At 42.0% G+C, this 27,490-nt stretch overlaps 1 protein-coding gene across 1 annotated transcript in view; it reads left to right on the top strand.

The window, feature by feature from the left end:
• The window catches only part of otogl (otogelin-like), a 66,370-nt gene that overhangs the window by 28,448 nt on the left and 10,432 nt on the right, over window positions 1–27,490 (top strand). The window contains exons 25-49 of the mRNA XM_077194012.1: window positions 6,380–6,514; window positions 6,670–6,816; window positions 6,904–7,023; window positions 8,789–8,905; window positions 9,338–9,494; window positions 9,800–9,826; window positions 9,931–10,104; window positions 10,552–10,830; window positions 11,085–11,202; window positions 11,996–12,075; window positions 12,183–12,865; window positions 13,846–14,023; window positions 20,206–20,348; window positions 20,429–20,452; window positions 20,555–20,647; window positions 21,077–21,260; window positions 21,645–21,862; window positions 22,347–22,488; window positions 22,628–22,813; window positions 22,894–23,106; window positions 24,137–24,241; window positions 24,326–24,433; window positions 24,872–24,973; window positions 25,071–25,175; window positions 26,042–26,082. Of these exons, the coding sequence (XP_077050127.1) occupies window positions 6,380–6,514; window positions 6,670–6,816; window positions 6,904–7,023; window positions 8,789–8,905; window positions 9,338–9,494; window positions 9,800–9,826; window positions 9,931–10,104; window positions 10,552–10,830; window positions 11,085–11,202; window positions 11,996–12,075; window positions 12,183–12,865; window positions 13,846–14,023; window positions 20,206–20,348; window positions 20,429–20,452; window positions 20,555–20,647; window positions 21,077–21,260; window positions 21,645–21,862; window positions 22,347–22,488; window positions 22,628–22,813; window positions 22,894–23,106; window positions 24,137–24,241; window positions 24,326–24,433; window positions 24,872–24,973; window positions 25,071–25,175; window positions 26,042–26,082 (3,879 nt within the window). The remainder of the gene's footprint in view (window positions 1–6,379; window positions 6,515–6,669; window positions 6,817–6,903; window positions 7,024–8,788; window positions 8,906–9,337; window positions 9,495–9,799; window positions 9,827–9,930; window positions 10,105–10,551; window positions 10,831–11,084; window positions 11,203–11,995; window positions 12,076–12,182; window positions 12,866–13,845; window positions 14,024–20,205; window positions 20,349–20,428; window positions 20,453–20,554; window positions 20,648–21,076; window positions 21,261–21,644; window positions 21,863–22,346; window positions 22,489–22,627; window positions 22,814–22,893; window positions 23,107–24,136; window positions 24,242–24,325; window positions 24,434–24,871; window positions 24,974–25,070; window positions 25,176–26,041; window positions 26,083–27,490) is intronic.

Genomic DNA, 27,490 nt, shown 5'->3' with positions numbered 1-27,490 from the left:
CTCTTCGCTTGGTTTATCTTGAATCCTAATCTCTCCAGATGCGTCACTAGTGTGTGTGTATCGCTCTCTGCCTGCCGTCGGAATGGCGTGCAGATAAGCAGATCGTCCAGATATGATGAAATTCTGATCCCTGATCTCCTCAACGGAGTCAGGGCTCCTTCTACACACTTGCTGAATATCCGAGGAGCTAAAGCTTGGCCAAATGGTATTCTCGTATACTCTTATGCTGTGCCCTGATAGGCGAACCTCAGATATTTCCTGTGCGCAGGAAAAATATCTATGTGAAAATTTGCGTCCTGGAGATCCACCGAGGTGAACCAGTCTCCCTGCCGAATATTTTGACATAACGTTCTGATAGACAGCATTTTGAATTTATATTTTCTGAGGTGTCTGTTGAGGACCCGTATATCCAGAATGGGACGGAGACCTCCCCCTCTCTTGGGAATCACAAAATAACGGGAGTAGAAACCCTTGTGGCTCTTTTCCGTTGGAATCACTCTTATCACTCCCTTTTTCAGTAAAGAGGCTATTTCTTCCTCTAAAACCAGAGCTGCTTCCCCTTTGGCCACTGAAATTACCACTCCGTTGAACAGAGGAGGTTTTACAGCAAATTGAAGCCTGTATCCCCTCTCTACGGTGGTTAATACCCAGGGATGAACTGCGCATGCGCGCCAGTTCACTCTCTGAGCAGCGAGTGGGCCCTTCTCGTCTTCGCTCACTAGAGGTGCCGCAGCACACTCTAGCGGCAAAAGTGGGAAAGACCACTCCAGTGACAGAGTTATTTGGTCTTTATTTGTGATTGTTTTATTCTTTTGTGATCTTTTTGCTTTTTTTCACATTCTGCGCCCTCGGTCTTTGACTTGGATGCGTCAGAGGAAAATTTATTTTTGAAAATCTGCTTGTGAACATTAGACCTTCCCTCGTAACAGACCACGAAGGTGAAGGGGGAGACGATCTATTGGGGGGCACTCGCAGAACAGGGGCCGCATTCCCGCACACATTGGACTCTGAACTGTCCACACAAACACATTTCACCTCTGAATTCCTTCTCCTTTTCCCCACGGGAGGGAGAGAGGAATCGTTCTGAAGGGATGGGACAGAGAAGCTCTGGGTGCTGTCTCTCAACCCTTCCTGAAGCTGAACTGACGTATCAGGTCGACCGCCTCTTCTTGTTCCCCTGGGGGGCGGGCGATCGGTGTTTCGCTGCTGCGGCCGCAAAATACTGTTTAGGTTTAACGAAACCGGGTTTTGGCTGTGGGGCCGCGTTGCCCGGCTGTTGTGGTGGAGCAGAGCGGGAAGGCTGATAATCTGAATGCCCTCTTCTGCCTGACGGTCTGAAATTCGGCCGGTTCGGGTGATAAGGCCGAGCCGCCGGCTTTCTAGGGAGACAGACCTGGAAAGCTTCTCCCTCCCTCTTCCCCAGGTCACACTGCTGCCGTGATTTGCAACCGAAGTTTCCACCGGGGCAGGATCCGCCATCCCTAGATCCTCCATTCCCTGAACATCAAGCCTCGAGAAACCCTTGATGGGCACTCGATGTGAAAAAGGCTTGTCCCAAAACTTCTTCATCTCCGTCACGCAGGCCCGGACGGCTAGAATGAACTGCCTTGCTGGCGGGAGACGTGACGGAAGTCTCTTTCCATCGTACAGATCCATTTCAGCCCCTTGACCTGCCTGTTGGGATGATCAGTCGATCGATAATCAAGCCGCGGCCCTGCGACAGACCTCGATTAGATCTGAATCCGTCTGTACAGGGGAGGGTGAACTCTCATCCTGTGCCCTCGGCGGCCTAGACTGGTTCGGGGGAAGAATGGCATCTTCATCGTCGTCGTCCTCGTCCTCGAGGATGTTCGACAACACTTCATCATCTTCCTCACCCGCTAATGGATCATCGAACAGCGGGGGAAGGACGGGTGACACCTGCTCCATCATCTCTGCCCATGAGGTGGTGGTCCGGGGACAAACCACGGTTTCCTCTCTGGGTTGAGCAGAGAGGAATGGGTCCGATTTACCACCAACTCCCACACAGAGCCTTCTTTCTCGGGTCTTAGTCGAGAACATAGCGCAGTGCGGGCATCCCTCGGGGTTGGACAGCGCTGCCTGCGCGTGTTTAGCGCCCAGACAGGAGATGCAGAGGCTGTGTGCATCCTTAGCAGAAATCCACATTCCACAAGCACACGGATGTGGAGGGCGACCTTTTCCTCCGGGGCTCTCCGGTTCTGTCGCGGTGGCTATGATGGAGCTAGCAGTGTCTTCGTACGGTGAGTTCTCAGCCAACGTGACAACTGGTACGGAGCTGTGCTGCGATTAGAGAGCTATTGTTTTCCTTATCCTTTTGGTGCGTGGTAAGCACCCAGAAAAACTTGGAAAAAGATTAGAGAACTTAAGAGCAAGAAAACTCATCTAGACATGTTAGTTATCGCACTCTTAAGTGACGAAGTCACTCAACGACCTAAGAAAAATATTGCGTTTAGGACGTTACCTATCGGCTCCGTCTGAAAACTGTCAAGCAAATAGTTCCCAAAGTCTGCTGAGGACAGCTTCCGAAATCTTCCACGGGGAAGAGAGCGAGAATGACGAAGCGGCAGGTAGCTGCGTTTATATACAGGGAGCCGGGACTCCCTGATCGCTGGAGCGATTGGTCTGCCATAGTTGGCAGACGTGGTGTAATTGGTGCTTCCGCGATCGGACACGCCCAGAGGCGTTCCCATAGTGAGATACCGAACGAATGTTAGAAAGAGAACCTAGTAGCCTAATGCATGCAGCACATGGCCGCAATATAAAGTTAAGGCATCTAAACAACCAAGAGAAATATATGTCGACCTCAAATGTAACATTGGATCTGTACATCCGCATCGGGGGAATAACAATCTCGTTCACGGTAGAGAAAGTTGCATGTAGGCTACACAGAAAAAGTAACTGTGAAGACACTGAATTTAACACAAAACAGCCATCATAATAATCACAAATACACTTACATGGCTGTAAATTAGTTTTTATGAATGAATGGCTTGCTCTAACTGTTGCTCTGGTCTTCGTCAACAACACGCGCTTTTGCACCCCCTGCTGGTGAGGTCGACTAACAGCAGATGGAGATTGTGCTCGGTAATCTACTGCTTTTCCTGCAGTTCCTGGATGTCAACGTTGAATTTACTGTGGAATATGAACCACTGAATTTGTGGAAGCGAAATAAATGGACCGAAAATTGCCTGTTGAATATTATAGGTCGTATTTTTAAACAGTTTTAATATTTTGGAAGTGAAATATGAAAGGTGAATATGGAATTTTAATAATGAAAATGTGTTTGAAATGTTTTGAATTGAAATATTCACAGCTTAATTATTCAACCATGCTGAATTCCAGCCCATAAAAATGCAAACATGGTAATGCAATGCATATTTTTTTCAACTAGTACAATTCAACAGGCTATTTTGTTTAACATTTGGCATTATTTTACTTCCATACACTATTGTTCAAAAGTTAACGGTTGGTAGGCTTTGTATAAAACATTTTTAAAAAGAAGTCGCTTACGCTGACCAAGGCTGCATTGATCAAAAAAATACTGTAAATCAACATATTATGAAATATTATTACAGTTTAAAATAGATGTTTTCTATTTGAATATATTTAAAAATGTACTTTATTCCTGTAATGGCAAGCCTGAATTTTCAGAAGCCATTACTCCAGTCTTCAGTGTCATATTTTGAATGATATGTATAGTGTATTTACCATTATTGGGTTACAATCATTACTGTCAATCATACAATCATAATCTTTACAATCATTTTGCCCACCCTCCACTATAGACATAGCCATCAGCCATGTAAAAAGCCCACAATGGACAGTGATTAATGGTACCATGGTTTCATGACTTGTAACGTGGTAATAGTGCTTTTAACGATTGCATGCCTTGTGTGCTGGTCTTAGGACCAAGTGGAGATGCTCTTACCAGCTTGTCTTTAACAAAGAGTGTGCTTTACCAGTTAAAAGCGTTGCACTCTTTAAACCAAAGAATTTTTTACGAATGGCCAAAGAGTGTGTATGTGCATGTGCGCTCTCACACTTTGCGGACTTCAGTAAGGACGTATAAAGTAGCAGGAAAAGAGATCTGCTTCTACCGCCTCTAATCTTGGGAAAATCAGAGGGGATTTTTAATTAGAACAGGACTGTGGTAATGGAGCCAGAGTTAATGTCAGTCCCAGCACAGAAACTCAGCAAAGAGCCGCACATAACAAAGAGCAATCTGTTCCCTATCAGCCTACGCAACGCAACCTGCTACTACCCTTAATGACTGAGAAAGTGTACTGGTATGCAGTGTGTGGTTTTGTGTGTGCGTGTGTGTGTCTGTGTGTGTGTGTGTGTGTGTGTTTGTGTGTGTGGATGCTTAAGGTGCAGGTGAATAGAATTTGGTGTCTCCTAAAGGCCACTGATTCTCTGAGGAGTCTACTGATCTACCCGGGGGGGGTTTCCATCGCGACAAAAAGAAATGGCTTTAGTCACACACACACACACACACACACACACACACACACACACACACACACACACACACACACACACACACACACACACACACACACACACACACACACACACACACACACACACACACACACACACACACACACACACACACATCGGTTTCCATGTTTTGTGGGGATTTCCCACAGACATAATTATTTTTACACTGCACAAACTGTATATTCTATCCCCCTACTATCCCTACCCCTAAAACTACCCATCACAAAAAAACTCTGCATTTTTAGATTTTCAAAACACTTTATTTAGGATGATTTATAAGCTGTTTTCCTCATGGGGACCAAACAAATGATCAACATTTACCGGTATTACTATCCTTGTTGTCCCCATAATGTAGGGCATACCAGGCAGACACACACACACACACACACACACACACACACACACACACACACACACACACACACACACACACACACACACACACACACACACACACACAGACACAGACACAGACACACACACACACACACACACATCCCTTTCACTAAACCTACCCATCACAGAACACTTTCTGCAATTTTACATTTAAAAAAAAAAAAAAAAAAACATCACAGTATGATTTATAAGCTGTTTTCCTCGTGGGGAACACACTAGGTATTGTTAGGTATAATATGATACTGCCAGTGAGCTGATGTACCAGAAATACATTGTCTATTTAAATATGATGTGCATAATTTTTTGATAAAATCTTAAATAATCTTAAAATACTTTCTCCTTTCCCAGTTTAATATGCAGAGAGATCTATAATTAAGAACTTCTGGGTTGAATTCCTGAAGAGTGTAAACAATGTGGCTCTGAGGAGCTTTTTCAAAGCAATGTTTGCTTGAGCGGTCTGACATGTCAGCTTCTTGCTCAACCAATGAAATGAGATTGGGTCGGGACTACACTACCGTTCAAAAGATTTTTAATGTTTATGAAAAAAGTCTGTTATGCTCTTATTGACTTTTAGTTGATAAAAAATTCAGTAAAAACAGTAATTCTATAAAGTGAGATTACAATTACAAGACCTGTTTTTTTTTTTTTTGATTTTAAAGCTTAATTATCATCAGCGATTATAAATATTTCTGGTAACACTTTAGTTTAGGGTCCAATTCTCACTATTAACTAGTTGCTTATTGGCATGCATACTACAATGATATTTAACGTTTATTAGTACTTACTGTATAAAGCACATATTAATACTTTATTCTGCATGACCATATTCTACATCCTTTAATCCTACCTAATACCTAAACTTAACAACGACCTTACTAACTATTAATAAGCAGTAATTAGGCGTTTATTGAGGCAAAAGTCGTAGATTATAGTCAGTAGTTATTGAGAATTGGACCCTAATCTAAAGTGTGTCCATATTTCTTGTTATTATCAATGTTGAAAAAAGGTGTGTTGCATCATATTTTTGTGGAAAACGATATATATGTGTGTGTGTGTATATATATATATATATATATATATATATATATATATATATATATATATATATATATATATATATATATATAACATTTTCAGGATTCTTTGATGAATAGAGTCAATTTGATCAATTGAATGTGCCCTTGCTAAAAAAAAAAAAAACTTTACAAACACTTAAAAGTTTAACCCTTTTTTCCCCCATCCAATTGGGGCTGAGGTGCAATGAGGGGTGGGAGAGTTTTGAAAAACCTTTTGCAAACTTTTATTAGGGGTCAACTTCATCGTATTAATCTCTCATTTTCGTTGGAGAATTTTCACCGGTTCTGTTTGGTAATGCTAGTTCACCTTTAAGTAAGTGTTGTTTTTCAACAGAGATGACAAAGCGTCATATATTGAATGCACACTTTACTTGTGTTAAATGTAGAGTGTTGGTGATACTGAGGTGTCCATCATGGCTCAAAATAAAGATTGCTACGAAAGTGGGATTGTTTGCATGAAGTACCTGCTCATCTATGTTGGCCTCACCAAAATCTACTTCAGTGATAACTCTGGTAAACCTGTGAGTACAAAACATAACCATCTTCAGCTGTTTAATGGCACATTTGTCCTTTCATAAACTATGCGAATGTAATTGTTTCTGTGTTTGCATATCTTGTAGTCTGTATTTACTGTAATCTGCATTTGATTTGAAGTGGTTTTGTCCTTGTCCTCCAGAGCTCATCTACTGTTGTGGGGAAAGGATATGAGTTTCAGCTCTGGGGTGCTGGCTACTACACTGTGGTCCACTTCCCTGCTCAAGATCTGACTGTTTTATGGGACCACAAGACAACTGTCCATATTCGTGCTGGACCCCAATGGAAGGTTAGAGGTTGTTTCTATAAATGAGCAGTACAATGTTTCACTGTATGAACATATATCTTATTATAAAGTTTTTGGCTGTGCTTTTAGGGTCAGATGAGTGGTTTGTGTGGAAACTTTGACATGGTAACAGTAAATGACATGACCACAGCCGGGCATATGGAGGTCAGCAACGCACAGGCCTTTGGAGACAGTTGGGCTGTTGGACAGGTATGACACCTAGCTTTAGGATACTACTGCGTGAGACTGGAGTAAACTAAATGTACACTGCCGTTGAAAAAATGTATACTTTTTATTCTGCAAGTAATAAATTGATCAGAAGAGAAAGTACAAGTTTATACAATGTAACAAAAAAAATCAATTTCAAACAAATGCTGTTCTTTTGAACTTTCTATTTATCAAAGAATCCTGAAAAAATATTAGATATAAAAATATTTTCCAGCAATATTTTAGGCATCACAACAGTTTTCAATATTGATAATAATCAGAAATGTTTCTTGAGCAGCAAATCAACATTATTAGAATGATTTCAAGGATCATGTGACACTGAAGAGTAATGATGCTGAGAATTTAGCTTTGCAATAAATGCCATTTTAGCAGATAAGGAACTCCCGCACACTATCGTAACTTGCAATTTAAAATGAATGTTTATTAACACACAACGTTTCGGTCACACGACCTTCATCAGAAGTATACAAATGTTCAAAATCATCTCTTTTCAGATAAAAAACATGACCAATTACCAGAACTCCATCTGTAAACAATTAAGCTCATTGGAAGTACATAATTAGCACCACATCACAAACAATTACAAATTGTAATAGTTACAACAATCAATAAAGATCACCCTGTAGGTTAACAAGATCATCCAAAACACATAATCAACACGTCATCATCAAACAGCATCAAATTGTAATTCTAAACAGTTGCAACAGTCAGGCTCCTTAGCCACTCAAACTCATTGTAAATACCTAGTAGAAACAACATGTCATTCAAAACACTACAAAATCACTATAACATTACATTAAATAATGCTTCGTCGTTCATACCCCTAGGTTATAAAGTTTGAAGAGTGTAAATCCAAAACAATTCACGTCTCTGTAGGAGTAATTCAATGTCGCCACCTCTAGGTGGCAAAGTCACTTTCTCAATCCCACAAAACCGTAAAGAGGTAACATCGTGATTCAAAGTTACAAAATGTGCCGCAACTGGATAATTCATATCTTTTCTTCTGATCGAACTCTTATGTTCACTAATTCTTTGTTTTAATTGACGTGACGTTTTTCCCACGTAGCTAATACCACAAGGACAACAAATCAAATAAACCACATGAGTGGAAACACAAGTAATCACAGATTTAATACAATATTTTTTGCCAGTTCTAGGGTAACAGAAAAATGTCGGTAAGATATTTTAATGTTTTTGAAATGTTTTCAATGCTGCATTTATTTGATGAAAAACGCAGTTAAAACAGTAATATTGTGAAATATTATTAAAACTGAAAATGACTGCTAATTTATTATTAAATTATTTTTAAATAAAATTTTAAATGGCATTTATTGGTGAATTCTATGTTGTTTGGTCCTATTATCCGACGCACCTATCACCTGCAGGTGTGCCATGGAGTTTGTTCACCAATAAATGCCATTTAAAATTTTATTTAAAAATAATTTAATAATAAATTAGCAGTCATTTTCAGTTTTAATAATATTTCACAATATTACTGTTTTAACTGCGTTTTTGATCAAATAAATGCAGCATTGAAAACATTTCAAAAACATTAAAATATCTTACCGACACCAAACTTTTAAACTGTTTTGTATCCTTATAATTTACCATGTTATCCATAGTTTCTGAACTAGTTTTTTTTACAACTTTGAAATCATATTAACTGTACTGTGCACTTTGTTACACTTTGCTCAGATGCTTAGATTAACTAAGCAGTAAATCTTTTAATTTTGTGTGCTGTGTGCAGTGTGAGAGCAATTTTGTAGTTCACAGACCATGTGAAGGAGATCTCAGCCGACAACCGTATGCTAAGCGAGAGTGCGGCCTCCTCTACAGTGATGTATTCGCTCCATGTCACAATGTGGTGAGCAGCTCTCCTCTGGGGTTTAACAACACATTTGGCTTACAGATAAAAAGGCCACATTTTACCCACACAGACTGCATCAGATGTGTACACACACACACACACACACACACACACACACACACACACACACACACACACACACACACACACACACACACACACACACACACACACACACACACACACACACACACACAAACTGTCTGCCATGAACCAACTGATAGAAGCTTTGAGATGGTTTGCATTTCTGAATCTGGCCACTAGGGGGCTGTATAGGTTTGAAAAGCTAGAACATTCCACCATCAACACATTCAGGTGAAAGTCAATTGTCCTGACTGTGTGTTGCATTACCAAGTGTGTGTTTTTGACGAGCTAATTGGGTTTTAGATACCCATGTATTGTGCGTAACTAATCCTTGTGGACCCCCAGGTAGATGTGACCTGGTTCTATAAGAACTGCCTAACGGACACCTGCAACTGCAACCGTGGGGGGGACTGTGAATGTCTGTGCACCAGCATTGCAGCGTATGCACACAAATGCTGTCAAAACGGCATCACGGTGAACTGGAGATCCCCCACCGTGTGTCGTGAGTACAAGCACACACCTTTTGACCCGGTCGCGCTGTCTGTCATTGTAGGTTGACACACGTATACAAATTAACATTTCTAATACAAAACAAACCCAGCATGCCCGTTTGCTGTCAGGATATCTTTATATAATCAGAGTCTAATTCTAAATTCTGTTTCAGTTGTAGGTTTGTCACAGTGAAGAACTTAAATGCATTGCAAATCCCATTTCATGTTGCTTTTTAAGCTGGTAATGTTAAAATAATGCATGCAAACTCATGATACAATGTGATTGCCGCTAATACAAATATGTTTCTTTTAACAGCATATGACTGTGAATATTACAATCAAGGTGGGTATTATTTATTTTGTAAATTTGCCGAGAATAATTATGGAAGCACCGTTTAGCACCAGAAGCTCTTTCCCTAACCTTTTTATTTATTATTGTGTAATTAGAGTTGGGAGAGGGTCCGTTCACTCTGTCCAGCACAGAGCAAAATGATTCTGTCTGCGTGTTTGGGGCAAACGTGAGCAGTGGAGAAGTGTTTCCCCTCCTGAGGACCAATGCTCAACCCAGCACTATTTTCCACTTCATGATGACAACTGGACTGTACAAGGACAGAGCTTCCAGTGAGAACACACTCTTTACTTTAACAACAAAACCAAAAGAGCTAAACAAATTGCAAATGAAATAGCTTGAAACTAAAATGGTCATTCACTTTGATCATGCTTTTATGTGAAGTAAAATGATCAGCAGGTGTTTTTGTTGTCTAAGAGCAGCTTGGTTTGTAGCAAATGTTGCTTCATACGAGGTCCATCTCTGCAAGCACTGTAAGTTTGGGCCATGCATTTGAAAATGCAACATGTGGCAGCCATCTTCCCAATTTTTTGAATGAGGATTGTTCATTATTATTAAGGTTTTCCTTCTTTTTTGGCCTTAGCTGATCACATGCCCGCATTAGACAACGGAACAAAATTGGCCCACCTCTGAAAAAAATACTTATTTACACCATCGGTACCATTTGATTACAATCTTATAGCATCTATTGATATTGTGGTTGGTATTTTGCTGTTTAGGACTTCCTGTTGTCTCACTGGAGTCTGCAGAGAGGCCCAACTACTTCCTGTGTGTTACTGGGAACCGTGGGTTACGATTGGAACACTGGCAGAGTGGGGAAGAGTTTCGACGGCAGGCGACCTTCATCCACCACCAGGGCTTATGGTTACCTGGGCGATCATCTTTTGAGTTGCACAGCCAGAAGGGTGTCTTCCTCACCCTCTCACACACGCACGCACATGCTCAGAACTACGACCTTACATACAACTTCAAAATCAGCAGCAGTTTTACTATTGAGGGTAAGACCGGTCTGCAAATAATGCATCTCATCATCAGACCCAGACAGTTTTTTTTTTAATGTTTAATTTTGAATAAGTATTTAATTTAATGAGATGTGGGCCTGCTCATATTACTCATATTACACCGAAACTACACCCGAATAACTCTAATAAGCCTCAGAGTATCATGTGGTAAAATTGACCCACCTATTTCTGTAATGTTAATGGTATTTTTTTGTGTGTCTGTGTATGGTGGTTGTGTTCCTGCATATTAGAGAGCAGTTTTGTGATCCCTTACCGCTTGATGTGCGAGTGGAAATATCACGCATGTGCCAGTCCATGTGTGAAAACATGCAGTGACCCTGATGCCACACGCTGCCAGTTTCTACCTCCGTAAGATCATGCATGTGCTTGTACTATAATAATAAATATGACAATTTTACAAAAGGTGCTTGCTAAGGCACTGTAATGCTTTACTCCAAAATCAAATAAAAAATATTAAAGTAAATCAAGGCTTTAGGATTTAGGATTTAGGATTTAGGACAGTTGTTCTCAACCAGGGGGGCAGAGCCCTCTAAGGAGGCCTCAAGGTGACTAAAAAGTATTGAAATGAATAATTTATTATTAATTGATTACAATAATCACATTAAAATGCAAAAAACACATTAAATGATTATGTGAACTAAAATGAATTTCGTTTATTACAAATATAATGAAATAAAAATAATAAAACCCTAAAAATATTATTTTTTCCCCCCTCAATAAGAGCACAGTTCTTCAAACTTCTGAAGTAACAAAATGAATTGTGGTTCATTTATTTAATTAATATCAATAAAAATTGATATAACCTTCAAATCAAAAAAGGTTGAGAACCACTGCTTTCGGGGGCATTAAGGGGTTTCGCACTGTTCGGTATAAATCACGACAATTAAGCACAATTGAGTGTTGATATAGTTATAAACACTTTTTTTTTAGGATAATGAGAATTTCAAAAAATATTACATTAAAACATCTGAACACATATCAGTAATTTCATGTGAATATGTGCTTTTTTGTCCTGAAAATGTCTTAAACAGACTTCCTAGTCTTTATGCACAATATAATATGACCCAGACATCACAATTTCTTCAGGAAAAGTAAAAATCCAGATCTGGTATGTTATCTTTCACTCTCTAAACTGGTTTAGGGCTGAAGGTTGTTTTCCACGCTGTCCCAAGTCTATGCTGCTGGATGAAGTGACCAGGCGGTGTGTGTACAAAGAAGATTGTACGTGTGAAACTATAATTTCATCATCTTTCTCACTTTTATAAACATTTATGCACACTATTAGATTTGTCTTAGCACCTGTCTTGTTTCTAATGTGCTTATCGCAGGTGTGACACTTTCTCCAACCCCGACTCCTTACATGTTTGTGACCCGATCAAACCGAACCACGGCAGGTCCCAGCTCTGCTCCTACAACCACAACAACTCCCTCCACCACAACGGCAACACCGAGCACAACTGCCAGTACTACAATCGTAACTACACCTTTAGAAGCAGATGATTTAATTGGCAGCCCATCTACACCCACATTACCACCAACCACACTCTCTTCGACTTTGGCCACAACCACGGCCACTGAAAATCCAACAACTTCCTCTCCACCAACCACAGAACCGCCTATAGTCAGCACTGCTCCACCCACCACAACCGCCACACCCACTACACAGCCCACAACTCTCTTTACCACGGCATTACCTACCTCTACCACAGAGGTGCTGACCACACCCGAGGCCACCACCGAACCAGAGACGACCTCTCCGACTACCACCACCATCATCCCACTTGTTACAACCACCACTGTCATTACTACTGAGACCACAACTTCAGAACCTACTTCAACAACCGTCACCACAGAGACAACATCTGTCTCCATGATGACCGAGGAGCCTTCGACCACTACAGCAGCTGTTTCAACAACCTCAGAGATGATGCCTTCACCCTCTCCTTCGCCCGAGACAGCCGGAATAACAACAGTTCTTACTCCGTTCCTTATACCCACGGGACCCTGCACGGTAAGAGTTTGTGTGTTAGTGTTGGTAATACTTATTCCAAATATTTCGTTTTAAGATTCAATGATATTCATGGTATCACACTGTTGCATGCAACCGTAAAAACATAGATAGTGGACTTGTGAATGAATGATTCTTTGAGCTAGTTCTTTTTAATGAATCAGTCAAATAGTCTCACAAATCAGTTATGATCTCATGGGTTGTAAGTTTGAATTTGTTTGAGTAGGAACTTGAATCTGTCAATCTTACTTCCTAAATTGGAAGTCATTACTTTTGTCATGTCAAACTCAAGATAAATTGAATTAAACAGAATAAAAGCTGTTATTTATGTGCACATAAGACTCAAGAGACCTAAATATGTGTATTTCGTGAGTGGTTGTTCATACAACAACTTGTAGTTATAGATTCAGAATCAGAGAATCAGAATCAGAGAATTATCATTCCTAGTGTCTGTGTTCTCCAAGAGAAATGTTTTGCCTCCTATTTACTGTTGAATAATTTTCTGTGAGATATCAGTGATGGTTTCAACAGTATCAAGTGAGAGCTGATGTCTTCCATTTCCCTCCCTGACTTGGATATCTCTCTGAAACATGTACACACATGCCCATAAATATACACATCTTCAAGATTAAAAGTTGATCCACATAGAGTGAACACTTCTACAAGCCTTAACTCCTATGTTTTTGAGTCATTCCTGGCCATTTGCCAGGATGTTGACGCCTGAAGGGAAGCATCATGGGTTAAGATGCGGTACATGAATAATTGATGAATCTGTTGTAATACCTGTTGTAGTATAACACAAGAACAGATCACAGGCATAAAAAAAGTAGTTTGAAGATAGTTGATCAATGCGTACTACCTAAGAGCATGTAAAAAAATACCTTATAGAGTCAAAATCCTTATGTTCTACAGGTCAGTTTTAGGTGGGGTAAGGGTTTATATACTCTCTATTTCATGAACATCTCTGTTTTGTATCCACACAGCCTCCATATTCATTGCGAGTGGATGAGTGCAGTGAGTACATCTGTGTTAATGGACAGCTGTTGCTGCATAATTCCTCCCAACACTGCAGATACAACATCAGCCAGCCACAGTGCAACCTGCTGGGCACACCAATCCAGACCAACACAGACCCCTGCTGCCCACTGTGGCAGTGCCCATGTAAGACATACACACTTTCAGATGGATACTTTTATGTCAGTGTTAATTTACTATTATCTTCACTACCGTTCAAAAGGTTGGGGTCTGTAAGATTTTTCTTTTTTTAAAGATATTAGTATTTTTATTCAACAAGGATGCATTAAACTGATCAAGAGTGACAGTAAAACGTTTAATGTAATAAAAGATTTCTATTTCAAATAAAATGGTTTTGAATTAAACTCAAAATAAAATGAATCACAGTTTCCATAAAAGTATGAAGCAGCACAACTGTTTTCAACATTGACAATGATAAGAAATGTTTCTTGAGCAGCAAATCAGCATATTAGAATGATTTCTGAAGGATCATGTGACACTGAAGACTGGAGTAATGATGCTAAAAATTGAGCTTTGCATCACAGAAATAAAATATATTTTCACATAGAAAACATTTATTTTAAATTATAATAATATTTCACAATATTACTGTTTTTACTGTGTTTTTGATCAAAAAAATCCAGCCTTGGTGAGCAACCCCAAACTTTTGAATATTAGTGTATATACCTTTTGTTATTTAATTACATATAAAAGTATACAAGCCCAGTAATTCATTATTAATGTTTTGAATTAATGTGCTTTTGTCATTTCTATATATCTTTAATTTCAGTTAGTGATTTTAGTACTTCAACTTCAAATTATTTATTTTAGTTAGATGGCAAGGCAACATTTTTAAATTTTCATTTACGTATTTTTGTTAGCTTTATTTCAATTACTGTAAGCGATATTTAATAATTTTAGTTCCCTATCGGTCAGTCACTACAACGTAGGTCATGACTGACCAATAGGAATCTCGCTAGAGAGGCCAATCTACTTCGAGTGAAACTAAAACAAGCCAATACACATTGGCGTGCAATCATTTGCAACAGGTGTGCAGCCTCGCAGCGTGGGTATTTAACAAGCAGCTGGTGCGATTGCACACTAGCTTTTTGCTGAGGAGCCAAGCACTTCGTATGCTGAACAGAGTGAATTTGAAAGCAAGCCTCTTCTGGATCTCTCCACTTTGGTGCTGGCGTGACGGCACAGCAGCGCGAGCGGTCTTTTTCTCTTCTCTCTCTCTCTTCTTTGTTTGTTGTTTTAAAACTGAGCAAACAAAAAAGCTGTTTTCACGGCTGGTAAGGTGGGCGGTTAAAGCGCTAAACGGCCGTTTTTACGGCTGGTAAGGTGCGCGATTAAAGCGCTCAACGGCCGTTTTCACGGAGCCGCTGCCTCCTTCAGGTGTGTCAGCGGTGCCCGAGCCGGACCCGGAGATGATGGCCATGCTTTCCCGGGCCGCCAACAGGATCGGGCTCATGTGGAACCCTCCACTGGTTCTCAGCAACCCACCACAGTGCCTTTCTTCCCGGAAGTGCATGAGGAGCTCACAGGGACGTGGACGGCACCTTTTACTGCCAGAAACCGTCTCGGTGGCTCCTCCTCCCTCACCACCCTTGATGGCGGGACAGCTAAGGGATACGCGCGTATCCCGCCAGTTGAACGGGCCGTTGCTATGCAACTGTGCCCTAACTCCACTTGGCGTGGAGAACCGTGTCTTCCTTCCCGGGCCTGTAAGTACTCGTCGGACCTGACCGGCAAGGCTTACAAGGCCTGTGGGGAAGCTGCCTCTGGCATGCACGCTATGGCGTTGTTGCAGGTTCATCAGGCCAAGGCACTGATGGACCTGCACGAGGGTGGTCATGATCCACAAGTTCTCCAAGAACTTCGTACCGCAACTGACCTCGCGCTTCGTGCGACGAAGGTCACTGCGCGGTCATTGGGTCGTGCGATGTCCACACTAGTGGTCCAGGAACGCCACCTCTGTCTGTGTCTGGTGGACATGCGGGAGACCGACAAGTTCAGGTTCCTTAACTCCCCCGTGTCCCAGACCGGCCTCTTCGGCGACGCGATCGAGAACTTCGCCCAGCAGTTCTCGGCTGTACAGAAGCAGACTGAGGCCATTAAGCACATCCTGCCGCTGCGGTCTGCTGCTGCCTCCACCCCACCGCCCACGGCTCCTCGGTCTGCTCGTCGCCGTGGGCGTCCGCCTGCGTCTGCCCCTGCTCCCGCGCCGCAGCAGCAGCCTCCATCCAAGCGGCACGGTGGAGCCAGTCGCAGGCAGGGCGCCCCGCCCGTCCAGGCCCCCGCCAAGAGGGGCGGCAAAGCCAAAGGTAAGCGGCCCTAGGACGGGCGACCCAGAGGTGGAAGGGACTGCTCTCCAGGAGACGATGACTGCATCGCTCCCTCCCCCGGAAGAGGGCCGGGTGGAAAATCCTTTGTTTCTTTTTGTTTGTGTTCCGCCGCTGGCCTTAAAACCAGCGGTACCCAAATTTTCAATAAAAGAGCAGTTTCTATCATCTCTGGGTCCGAAGGGCCCGGAGAGCAGTGGGGGGTCGGAATCCTTACCACTCTCATCCGCCTCTTCTATCGCCAGCCGGCAGCTGCGTACGGTCCGAGAACGCCACCGAGCCGCCTCCCGCACCTCCTGCCCCGTGGAACCAGGTAAGTGCTGCACAGCACACTCAGACCCCGCTACGGGCCGCCTCCCAGAGGAGCCTCCCGAGCCGCGTCCCTGTGTTCCACCTCGCTGCCCCACTCCGGGTACGCCTACGGTTCCTTTGGTCCCACTTGTACGGTCTCTGCGAGCCTGGTTAGCGCTCCCCAGGCCGTCTCGCTGGCTCATTCGAACCATCAGCCTCGGCTATGCGATTCAGTTCGCCCGGCGTCCCCCCAAGTTTCGGACCATCCACTCCACTACAGTGAGAGCAGCCGATGCCCATGTCTTGCGTGCGGAGATCGCAGTCCTACTGGCGAAGGATGCGATAGAGCCGGTCCCTCCAGCCGATATGAGGTCAGGGCACTACAGTCCCTACTTCATTGTACCCAAGAAAGGTGGTGGGTTACGACCGATCTTGGATCTGCGAGTTTTGAATCGGAGCCTCCACAAGCTACCGTTCAAAATGCTCACGCAGAGACGCATTTTCGAATGCATCCGTCCCCAAGATTGGTTTGCAGCGATCGACCTGAAGGACGCGTACTTTCATGTCTCGATTCTTCCTCGACACTGGCCATTTCAGCGCTTTGCATTCGAGGGTCGAGCATATCCGTTCAAAGTCCTACCCTTCGGGCTGTCCCTGTCCCCCCGTGTCTTCACGAAAGTCACGGAGGGGGCCCTTGTTCCCATGAGAGAACAGTGCGTTCGCATCCTCAACTATCTCGACGACTGGCTCATACTAGCACACTCTCGAGATCAGGTATGCGAACACAGGGACCTAGTGCTCAGGCACTTCAGCCAGTTGGGTCTTCAAGTCAACTGGGAAAAGAGCAAACTCTCCCCTGTGCAGAGGATCAGCGGTAACCCCGCTCGGCCTGCTACATATGAGACCGCTTCAGCACTGGCTTCACGGCCAAGTCCCGAGATGGGCGTGGCATCATGGCACTCACCGGGTGGCAATCACACCGGAGTGCCGCCAGACCTTCAGCCCGTGGTCAGACCCCTCGTTCCTGCGGGCAGGAGTCCCCTTGGAACAGGGGTCCAGGCATGCTGTGGTATTCACAGATGCCTCTGCCACCGGCTGGGGTGCCACGTACAACGGGCATGCAGTGTCAGGGGTGTGGACGGACCCTCAACTGCATTGGCACATCAACTGCCTCGAGTTGCTAGCAGTACATCTCGCCCTGACCCGCTTGAAAAGACGGCTACAGGGCAGGGACGTGCTGGTCCGTACGGACAACACTGCGACCGTTGCGTACATCAACCGTCAAGGTGGTCTACGCTCCCGTCGCATGTCGCAACTCGCCCGCCATCTCCTCCTCTGGAGTCAGAAGCATCTGAGGTCGCTTCGAGCCATGTATGTCCCCGGCTTGCTCAACCGTGTGGCCGACGAGCGATCACGAGCTGTGCTCCCGGGAGAATGGCGACTCCACCCCCAGGCGGTTCAGCTGATCTGGAGAGAGTTCGGGGAGGCTCAGGTAGACCTGTTTGCCTCCTCAGAGACCTCCCACTGCCAGCTGTTTTACTCCCTGACCGAGGGAACACTCGGCACGGACGCACTGGCACACAGCTGGCCCCGGGGCCTTGGCAAATATGTGTTTCCCCCAGTGAGCCTACTTGCGCAGACACTGTGCAAAGTCAGGGAGGACGAGGAGCAGGTCCTTCTGGTGGCTTTCTATTGGCCCACCCGGACTTGGTTCCCAGAACTCATGCTCCTTGTGACAGTCCCTCCCTGGCCCATTCCTCTGAGGAATTCTGACTCAGAGACGGGGCACTCTATGGCACCCGCGTCCAGACCTCTGGAAACTCCATGTCTGGTCCCTGGACGGGACGCGGAGGTTTTAGGTGACTTACCCCCTGAGGTACTTAACACCATCACTTCAGCACGGGCGCCGTCCACGAGACGTGTTTACGGCCTGAAGTGGAACCTGTTCGTCGAGTGGTGTTCTTCTTGCCGAGAAGACCCCCGAAGATGTCCGATAGGGTCTGTGCTTTCCTTCTTGCAGCAGGGATTGGAGCGTAGACTGTCTCCCTCCACCCTCAAAGTACATGCTGCCGCTATTTCAGCTTATCATGACCACATAGATGGCAAAGCAGTTGGAAAGCACGACCTGGTCGTCAGGTTTCTTAGGGGGGCGAGACGATTAAATCCTCCTCGACCCCCCTCCATACCCTCTTGGGATCTTTCCCTGGTGCTTCGAGCACTTCAGGATGTTCCCTTTGAGCCTCTGCAGTCAGTAGACTTAAAGCTTCTTTCCATGAAGACTTTGCTGCTGGTTGCACTGGCCTCTGTCAAGAGGGTAGGAGACCTGCACGCATTTTCGGTCGACGAATCGTGCCTAGAGTTCGGGCCGGGTGACAGCCACGTGGTACTAAGACCCCGGCCTGGCTATGTGCCCAAGGTTCCTACCACTCCCTTCAAAGACCAGGTAGTGAACCTGCAAGCGCTGCCTTTGGAGGAGGCAGACCCAGCCCTGGCTTTGCTCTGTCCCGTTCGTGCTCTGCGTATTTATGTGGACAGAACTCAAAGCGTCTGGACCTCAGACCAGCTCTTTGTCTGTTACGGAGGCCAGCAGAAGGGAAAGGCTGTCTCCAAGCAGAGGATGGCCCACTGGATAGTGGATGCCATCGCCTTGGCTTACCAAGCACAAGGCGTGCCCTGCCCGCTCAGGTTGCATGCAAACTCCACGAGAGGCGTTGCATCCTCCTGGGCACTGGCACGTGGCTCCTCCCTAACAGATATCTGTAGAGCTGCGGGCTGGGCGGAGCGGAGCGGAGCGTCTGGCGCCAGGCCCTTATCCGCTGAATCCTTGAGAACCGGATCTGGGCTGGGTTCCATATGTGTGACCCTACGGGGATCCCATATGTGTATATTCCACGGCTGCTCCTATCGGAAGCCCGTGTCTTTCCCTTGGGCTAAGTCACCCATTATTTCATATGCAGTACAGCCTTCGGGCTAGTCCATATGCATTTCCACATAACTCTTTGAAGAAGTGGCTTCCGCAGCGTTCCTTCCTAAACAGAAAGGGCACGCTTTCCCAGTGTTATCCAATATCTCACTGTATGGGTTATCACGGAACAACAGTGTCAGACTCACTCTGTGTAAGCCTCCGCCTATCGTCCTTCCAGGCAAGAAGGTGTAGAGGCTTGCATGGGGGCGCTGGATGGGGTGCAGCAGCTGTGGCGCTTTGGTAGGGATTCCTATTGGTCAGTCATGACCTACGTTGTAGTGACTGACCGATAGGGAACGTCTCGGTTACATATGGTAACCCTCGTTCCCTGAGGGAGGGAACGGAGACGTAGGTCCCGTCGCCACATCTGCTGCCGCCCGCCGGGGCGGCCAGCTTTTTCAGGCTTGGCTCCTCAGCAAAAAACTAGTGTGCAATCGCACCAGCTGCTTGTTAAATACCCGCGCTGCGAGGCTGCACACCTGTTGCAAATGATTGCACGCCAATGTGTATTGGCTTGTTTTAGTTTCACTCGAAGTAGATTGGCCTCTCTAGCGAGATTCCTATTGGTCAGTCATGACCTACGTCTCCGTTCCCTCCCTCAGGGAACGAGGGTTACCATATGTAACCGAGACGTTATCAAGAACAAGACTAGTTATATTAAAAAAAAGTGTTAATCTGATCATGTTTCACTTTTACTGTGTGTGTGTGTGTGTGTGTGTGTGTGTCAGGTCGCTGCTCTATAATCTCTGACCTCCGTGTGATCACATTTGATGGGAATAATGTGGCTCTGTATGATATCGGTTCTTATATTCTGGTCCACCTGCCCAGAGAGAAGATAGTCGGTCACATTGAGAAATGCCCAACCAGTGAGGTAAACCCATGCTAACACTCTACGTCTCTTCTAAATATGCTTCTATATGTTTCTATTAAATGCTTTACTTTTCCTTCCAGAGTGTGAACTACATCAGAAGACCTGTAAGTGTGTTATATGTATTAGCTTATTTATGTTAAAATGTTATTCACTGTAATCATCCTAATCAGGGCCACAAGCTTATTTTCTTTCTCTCTTCCTGTTAGACTCCCACTGGTGGAACCTCTGGTCTGTGTTTTAAGAAGCTGAACATTACAACTCACTCGTATAGAATTATGATCAACCGCTTGGACAGAAAGGTAACAAAGTTCACCACCTGCCAGATTGGATCTGTTTAGTCATGAATCATGTTGTCCTAAACACCTTTGTTAAGGAAATGTACTGCAGGTTTTTTTTATTTAAGGAAATTATTTAACATGTACACTACAGTTCATCAGTTTGGGGTCGTAAAGATGTTTTATATGCTTTTGAAAGAAGTCTCTAATGCTGACCAAGACTGCGTTTATTTGATCAAAAATACAGTAAAAACAGCAATGTTGTGAATAATAATAATAATTTATTCTTGTGTTGGCAAAGCTAAATTTTTAGCATCATTACTCTAGTAGTCAGTGTCACAGGCTGATTTGCTGCTCAAGAAATATTATAATTAATTAATGCATCTCATGCCTCCTCTTAATCTTGGCTCATAGAAGCATGATTATATTTTGTTGTGGTTTGATCTGACGCAGGTGTCGGTGAATCAGATTACGGCCCGGCTTCCTCTTACCAGACAGAACTTCCATATTGATGACACCGGGACAATGTACATCATTGATACACCTGGTGGGATCAACATAAAATGGTACCACAGCACTGGCATTATGGTTCTACAGTACACGGCTCCTGATAATACCTCCACTAGGGGGCTCTGTGGTCAGTGTGTTGCACTTACACTTTGTGAAACTATGAAATCAAATATAACCCAATTTTCTTTCAGTATCTGTGATCCTATTTTGCACAAATAATTACAGAGTATGCTTGTGTAAAATAAAATAAAATATCTTTATAATCTTTCATCAAAATCTAAACTGTTCTGTTGATTTAACCTAATAATATTAACCAATAATATAATATCCTACTTTTCACAATACAACCAAATCCAGATAATCTATGAATATTACTTAGTTTCATTCTGAAAGCTAATGTGTTTTTATTTTTCTAAGTTGCCTTTTACAATTAAACTGTCTTTGGTCATTTGTGGTCATGTAAGTGTGTTTGATGTATTTTGTTACCAACATATTTTGTTTCCTTTCTCAGGATGTTGCGATGGTAATCCAGCTGATGACCTGCGCCTGCCCAACGGCACTGTGGTCCGGGATGTTGAGGACATTCCTATGTTTTTGCACGGATGGATGGTGGATACCTCAGAGGATACAGATTACTTCCGCAGAGTGGGAGACAACTGCACCACCGGCAACTGCTCCAAATGTTTCACCATGCTCAACCAGAGACCTTTCTCTAAATGTCACCCCAAGGTACTACACACACAAGCTTGAGCATGGGCATCCCATTTACATCCATTTCTTTTAATATAAGCTATTTAAATAATTATAGAATAATGTTAACTCTAAAATCTTATTTAGCTGGTTCAGATTTAAATAATTAAATAAACATTACATTTTAAGCAAACATAATTCTGCATTTAAAGGAGTTGTTTGCTCTTTTTTTACCCTGTTTTTACCAATGTTATTATTGTTAACTAAATTTAAACGATTAAAAATAATTTCCGTTATTGATCAATCGTTTTGTAATAGAATTAAAGCTGAAATAAAATACAAAAATAAGTATTAAATGAAAAAGGACATCTTACTGTTACTTAATATTTATGTTTTGCTAATATTCTGGGTCATTTAGAGAAATTTCATCACCACTGGATTGTGTACCCATATTTAAGTTCCCACTCACACCGTACATATGACTTGACCATTTTATATTGAATTTCCAAATGCCATTTTGCAGGTTTCTCCAGAAAATTTCTGTGATAAGATATGGGCTGGTGACCTGCATTATAAAGAGCATGAGTGTGACTTCCTTGCTGCTTATGTGGCCATTTGCTATACACATCAGATCTGCTTCAGCTGGAGGAAAAGCAACTTCTGCCGTGAGTGTGTTTACAGAAACTCTACCAGTCAAATGTCTGAAAACGTATGTGACTAAATGTACGTTTCTCAGTCTTAACTTTTGACTGGTAGTATATTTATATGCTTTTTTGTATACTTATGTTGGTTTTTTTTTCACAGCACTCAAATGTCCTCCTGGTAAGGAATATAAACCCTGCGTGAATACATGTAAGACCCGAACATGTCAGAACCGAGATTACTACGAGGAGAGCACCTGTTCTTCTATCAGAGAGGAGTGCGTTTGTAAAAGTGGTTCCATTCTGCATCGGGCGGACTCTGCCTTCTGTGTCACCGAGGACCAATGCGGTGAGAATGCCTTGCTGTGCATGTGCATGCAAAATAAAGTGTTCTTGTGATAACGGCCTATGTTATGTCCATGTGATCAGTGTGTACGGATAACGATGGTGCTCCACGTGCCCCGGGTGATGTGTGGAACGGCTCTCTGCGTGGCTGCTGTCTGTTCAAGTGTCTGGAGAATGGTAGTGTGGTTCCGGTGGAACCCGATTGCAGTTATGAACCTGCCCCGCTGTGTGAGAGGGAGGGAGAGTATGCAGTCGCCGTGCTGGAGGAAGGAGTCTGCTGTCCTAAGAAGATTTGTGGTATAAGCCTATAAACACATGGATTTATGCTTCTCAAATCCATTAGAAAAAGTATATCATCCTGCCACCTTTGGTCTACTCTGTGTGTATATATATATATATATATATATATATATACACACACACATATATATATATATATATATACTATGAGCTAGAAGGCAATCATCTCTAATGCTAATGTCACATACTATACTAATGTTCAAAAGACATGTTTAAAGAAAAAAAAAATTAAGTCTTTTGTAACATTACAAATGTCTGCCATTTTTGATCACAGACATTTGTAATGTTAGAAAAGATTTCAATTTCAAATCCTGAAATAATGTATCATGGTTGCCACAAAAATATTAATCAGTCCAACTGAGCCCCAATGTTTATTGAGTAGCAAATCAGCGTATTAGAATGATTTCTGAAGGATCATGTGACACTGAAGACTGGAGTAATGACGATGAAAATTCAGCATTGACATCACAGGAATAAATTATTTTTTAAAATATATTCAAATAGAAAGCAATTACTTTGAATTGTAATAATATTTCATAAATGTACTATATTTTTTGACAAATAAATGCAGCCTTGGTGAGCATAAGATACATGAATTGGGAGTTATTGTTTCCCACACAACCTAAGGTGTATGGATCTTATGAAATCAAAATTTGAGTTGTGCGGTTGAGTTTAGTCCATGTCTGTTTGTTTTAGGTCCATTTATATCCCTAAATAGTATTAAAATTTAACAAAACAGAGTTTCATAAGATTGCAAAATGTTTAGATTTGATCTTTCTGTATGTAAATTATTGTCGTATTTCTCTATCACCTTCTTTATCCTTTTAAATATGTTTATTCATTTTATTTACCTCATTTTGTTCTTGCCACGAAAATGGCCTTTTATGCTGACATGGCACAAACAACTAAATAAATAACTAAACAAATCAGATATGAACATTTAAAATATACAGTATTTTTCTTCCAAGAAAATGAACCAAAAATATGTATGAAAAAAAGCTTGAGTCTGTGTTGTCTGTGTGTGTAGAATGTAACCTCACCATCTGTCAGAGTGAAGTCCCTAGCTGTGAGAATGGAGACAAGCTGGTGATTGGCTACAGCGCTCTGTCCTGCTGTCCCGAATACAGATGTGGTAAGAGCTCTTGTAATTCTTTCTTTGATTGGTTGTTTATGTGATCAGTTGATAAGGCTCAGTCTTCTGATTGGTCTCTGTCAGAATGTGATCCGCTGGCATGCCAAAGTGTCCCTGCCCCGATTTGCAGAGAAGATCAGTTCTTGGTGGAGGTCAGAGGGGCACACGCCTGCTGCTACAGCTACATGTGTGGTAATAATACATTATAAATACTTCAGTTCTACAGGTGACATTCCATCTCTATACTGACAATACAGAAATAAAAAATAATTAAAATATATATATATATATATGTGTGTGTGTGTGTGTGTACTCAAATCTAAGGTTGTGTTAATACATTTATAATTAATAATACATATTTAAGATAATTATAATGACTAATTATCAAACATTAAAATCCCAAATATACATTGGTTATGAGATTCTGTTCTAAAACACTCTATGAAGCCTGTAAACAGTATATAATTCATTATATTATAATATAAATATACACTATATAATATACAAAGATATACAAGTAAAATACACATGAAAATAAGCCTTACATTATAATGCATTGTATATTCAAATAAAACATTTTTTTTGTGATATTAGGGCATACTGTAGTAATAATTTGCATATGTTTTGCAGTGTGCGAGTCCTGTATTGAACCTATACCAGTGTGTCTGCTTGGAGAGATACTGGCTGTGGATATAAACACCACTAATCACTGCTGTCCGCAGTATCATTGTGGTAATTATAACAAAAACAAAAGTAGTCACTCATTGTACTGAAGTGCCCGGTCATTTTGTGTGTCGTAATGAAACATGAGGCGTTCTTGATCTTTCAGTGTGTGATATGAGTCTGTGTCCTGAGGCCAGTGTGAGTTGTGCTCCTGGAGCTGTGCTTGTGAAGAGACCCATGCCGGACAGCTGCTGCCCAGAGACACGCTGCGGTATTGGACACATGCACACACTTACCTAGATATCTAAACTGTTGCTTCCCTTTGACTTCATTTTGTTTTTAAGATGATCAAGATAATTATAGTAACTACAGAATAGCCCTTACTCAAACCCTCAGATTCACCTTTTGACATTTTAGAAGGCATTATTTTGTCCCTCTATGTACTTTTCTTCCTTTTGTGGATTTAAAAAAAAAAAAATCCACAGTTTTCTCTTAAAGTACAGCTAAACTAAAAACATGCACAAGCTCACAGATACAGAAACATTACACTAACAAGTACCATGCCATCTCCATGTGTTGTAAATATGAATACCATGTAAATAGCAAGATAAATGCGTGAGCTAATCATAGTACACTATCGCTATCGGGTCTGTTAAAATATTTTTTTAAGAATATATTTTTTTCAGAAAGGATATTTGCAGTACAGACATTTATACGGTTGCAAAGATTTCTATTTCCAATAAATGCTGTTATTTTTTTAAAACTTTCTATTCATTAAAGAATCAATCAGTTTCCACAAAATATTAAGCATATTAAGAATTATTTCTGAAGGATCATGTGACACTGAAGACTGGAGAAATTATGCTGAAAAATCAAATTTGCCATCACAGGAATAAATTACATGTTAAAATATATTCAAATAGAAATTTAAATTGTTTTAATATTTCACAATATTATGGTTTGACTGTATTTTTAGTGTATCTTAGTGAGCATAATAGACTTTCAAAAACATAAAAATATCATACCGACCCCAAACTAGTGTATGGATCAAAGTTCCATGACACCATGATTTGTCAAAGTATGTTTTGTATGCATACACACAGTTACATTTGTAACATTTGTTTTTGTCGTTTTTAGAATGTCAGTGTCAGAACTTTACAGTTCCTGTCTGTGCTGCGGTGAGTGTTCTAAAATGTATTCTGTGTGTGAATACATTTTATATAGTAAAAGAAAATGTAATGTCTACAACACTGCTTCATGCTCCCATATTTAATAAAAAAAGCAACGTTTCGACCCCACTGGGTCTTCTTCAGGCAAATGGAGGACACATTTGATACAGGGATATAGGTCTCACAATCAACTGACCCACCCCGTGATTTCAATTAATTTGATTAGCTAATAGCCCCACCCCTAATAATACAATTAAGAGAACACTCATATAAGCATACTCAACTAACCCATAACCAACATAACACACAACATTGAAGGAAAATTCAAATGGAAAAAACAATTCAATACAATACAAATAATTCAATACAATACAAATAAACCCAGAATGATAAGGGGACATTAGGCTACCCCATATTTACATCAGATATGTTGAAATATAGTCAATATATACACAAACCATAGACTATTTTACAGAAATGTCTGTTATTATATAAACAAATTTTTTTGATTTATTATAACTATGGTTTAATATCAAACTCTTCATTAAGACCATACTGAGACAATGTATTTAAAAAATAAATCCAATCAGTTTCCCGTTGGAGAAGTCTTTTGTCATAATCACCTCCTCTAGAGGGTTTATTGACCCTCTCCACCCCGATATATCTAAGGGCGCTGACATTGTGCCCAGCTAATTTAAAGTGTGCGGCGACTGGACTGCGTATATCACCTGTTCTAATAGTGCTCCTATGCTCACTTATTCTGGTTCGTAGTGCTCTCGTTGTTTTGCCCACATATGTTAAGCCACATGGGCAACGATTCACATAAATAACATGTGTCGTGCTACATGTGATGACACCGCGAATGGATAATGACCTACCAGTACGTGGATGATTAAAATGTTTACATTTGTGCGTGTATGAACCCTGGGCATAGCTACCACATCTATAGTTACCATCTGGCATACTAAGAAAAGACGTTGTGATTTGCGGATGCATATCATTTTTGACTAGATGATCCTTTAAGTTAGGGGCACGTTTAAAAACAAGTTTTGGTTTTACTGGAAAGACTCTCATAAGTCTTGGATCCGAATCAACAATATGCCAATGTTTGTAAACAGATTTTCTGAATTCTGACACAATTGCCTGTCACCTCTGTACGTGACTCGGCCCATAGTCATTTTAAGAAAAGCTCTACATTTATACCTCCCAAGTACCGTAACGCCTCTCTTGACACGTACTGTCGTTTGGTTGAGAATGATGTAAAGGGTCTACTAAAAAAGAAAAAAGAATACAAAGTGTACAATAATCTGTCAAAAGAGGAAATAGGAGCTGTAATGGATTTGAGTAAGGATAACAGGATTGTGGTACGGCCTGCTGATAAGGGGGGTGCGGTTGTTTTACAAAATGTTGTGGATTA

Source organism: Siphateles boraxobius, unplaced genomic scaffold, assembly GCF_051911475.1.
Source record: "Siphateles boraxobius isolate OS27281-9 unplaced genomic scaffold, OSU_SipBor_1 31, whole genome shotgun sequence".
In the NCBI taxonomy this organism is placed as follows: domain Eukaryota; kingdom Metazoa; phylum Chordata; class Actinopteri; order Cypriniformes; family Leuciscidae; genus Siphateles; species Siphateles boraxobius.
The sequence above is the reverse complement of the archived record's forward strand: the minus strand, read 5'-3'. Positions and strand labels throughout refer to the sequence as shown.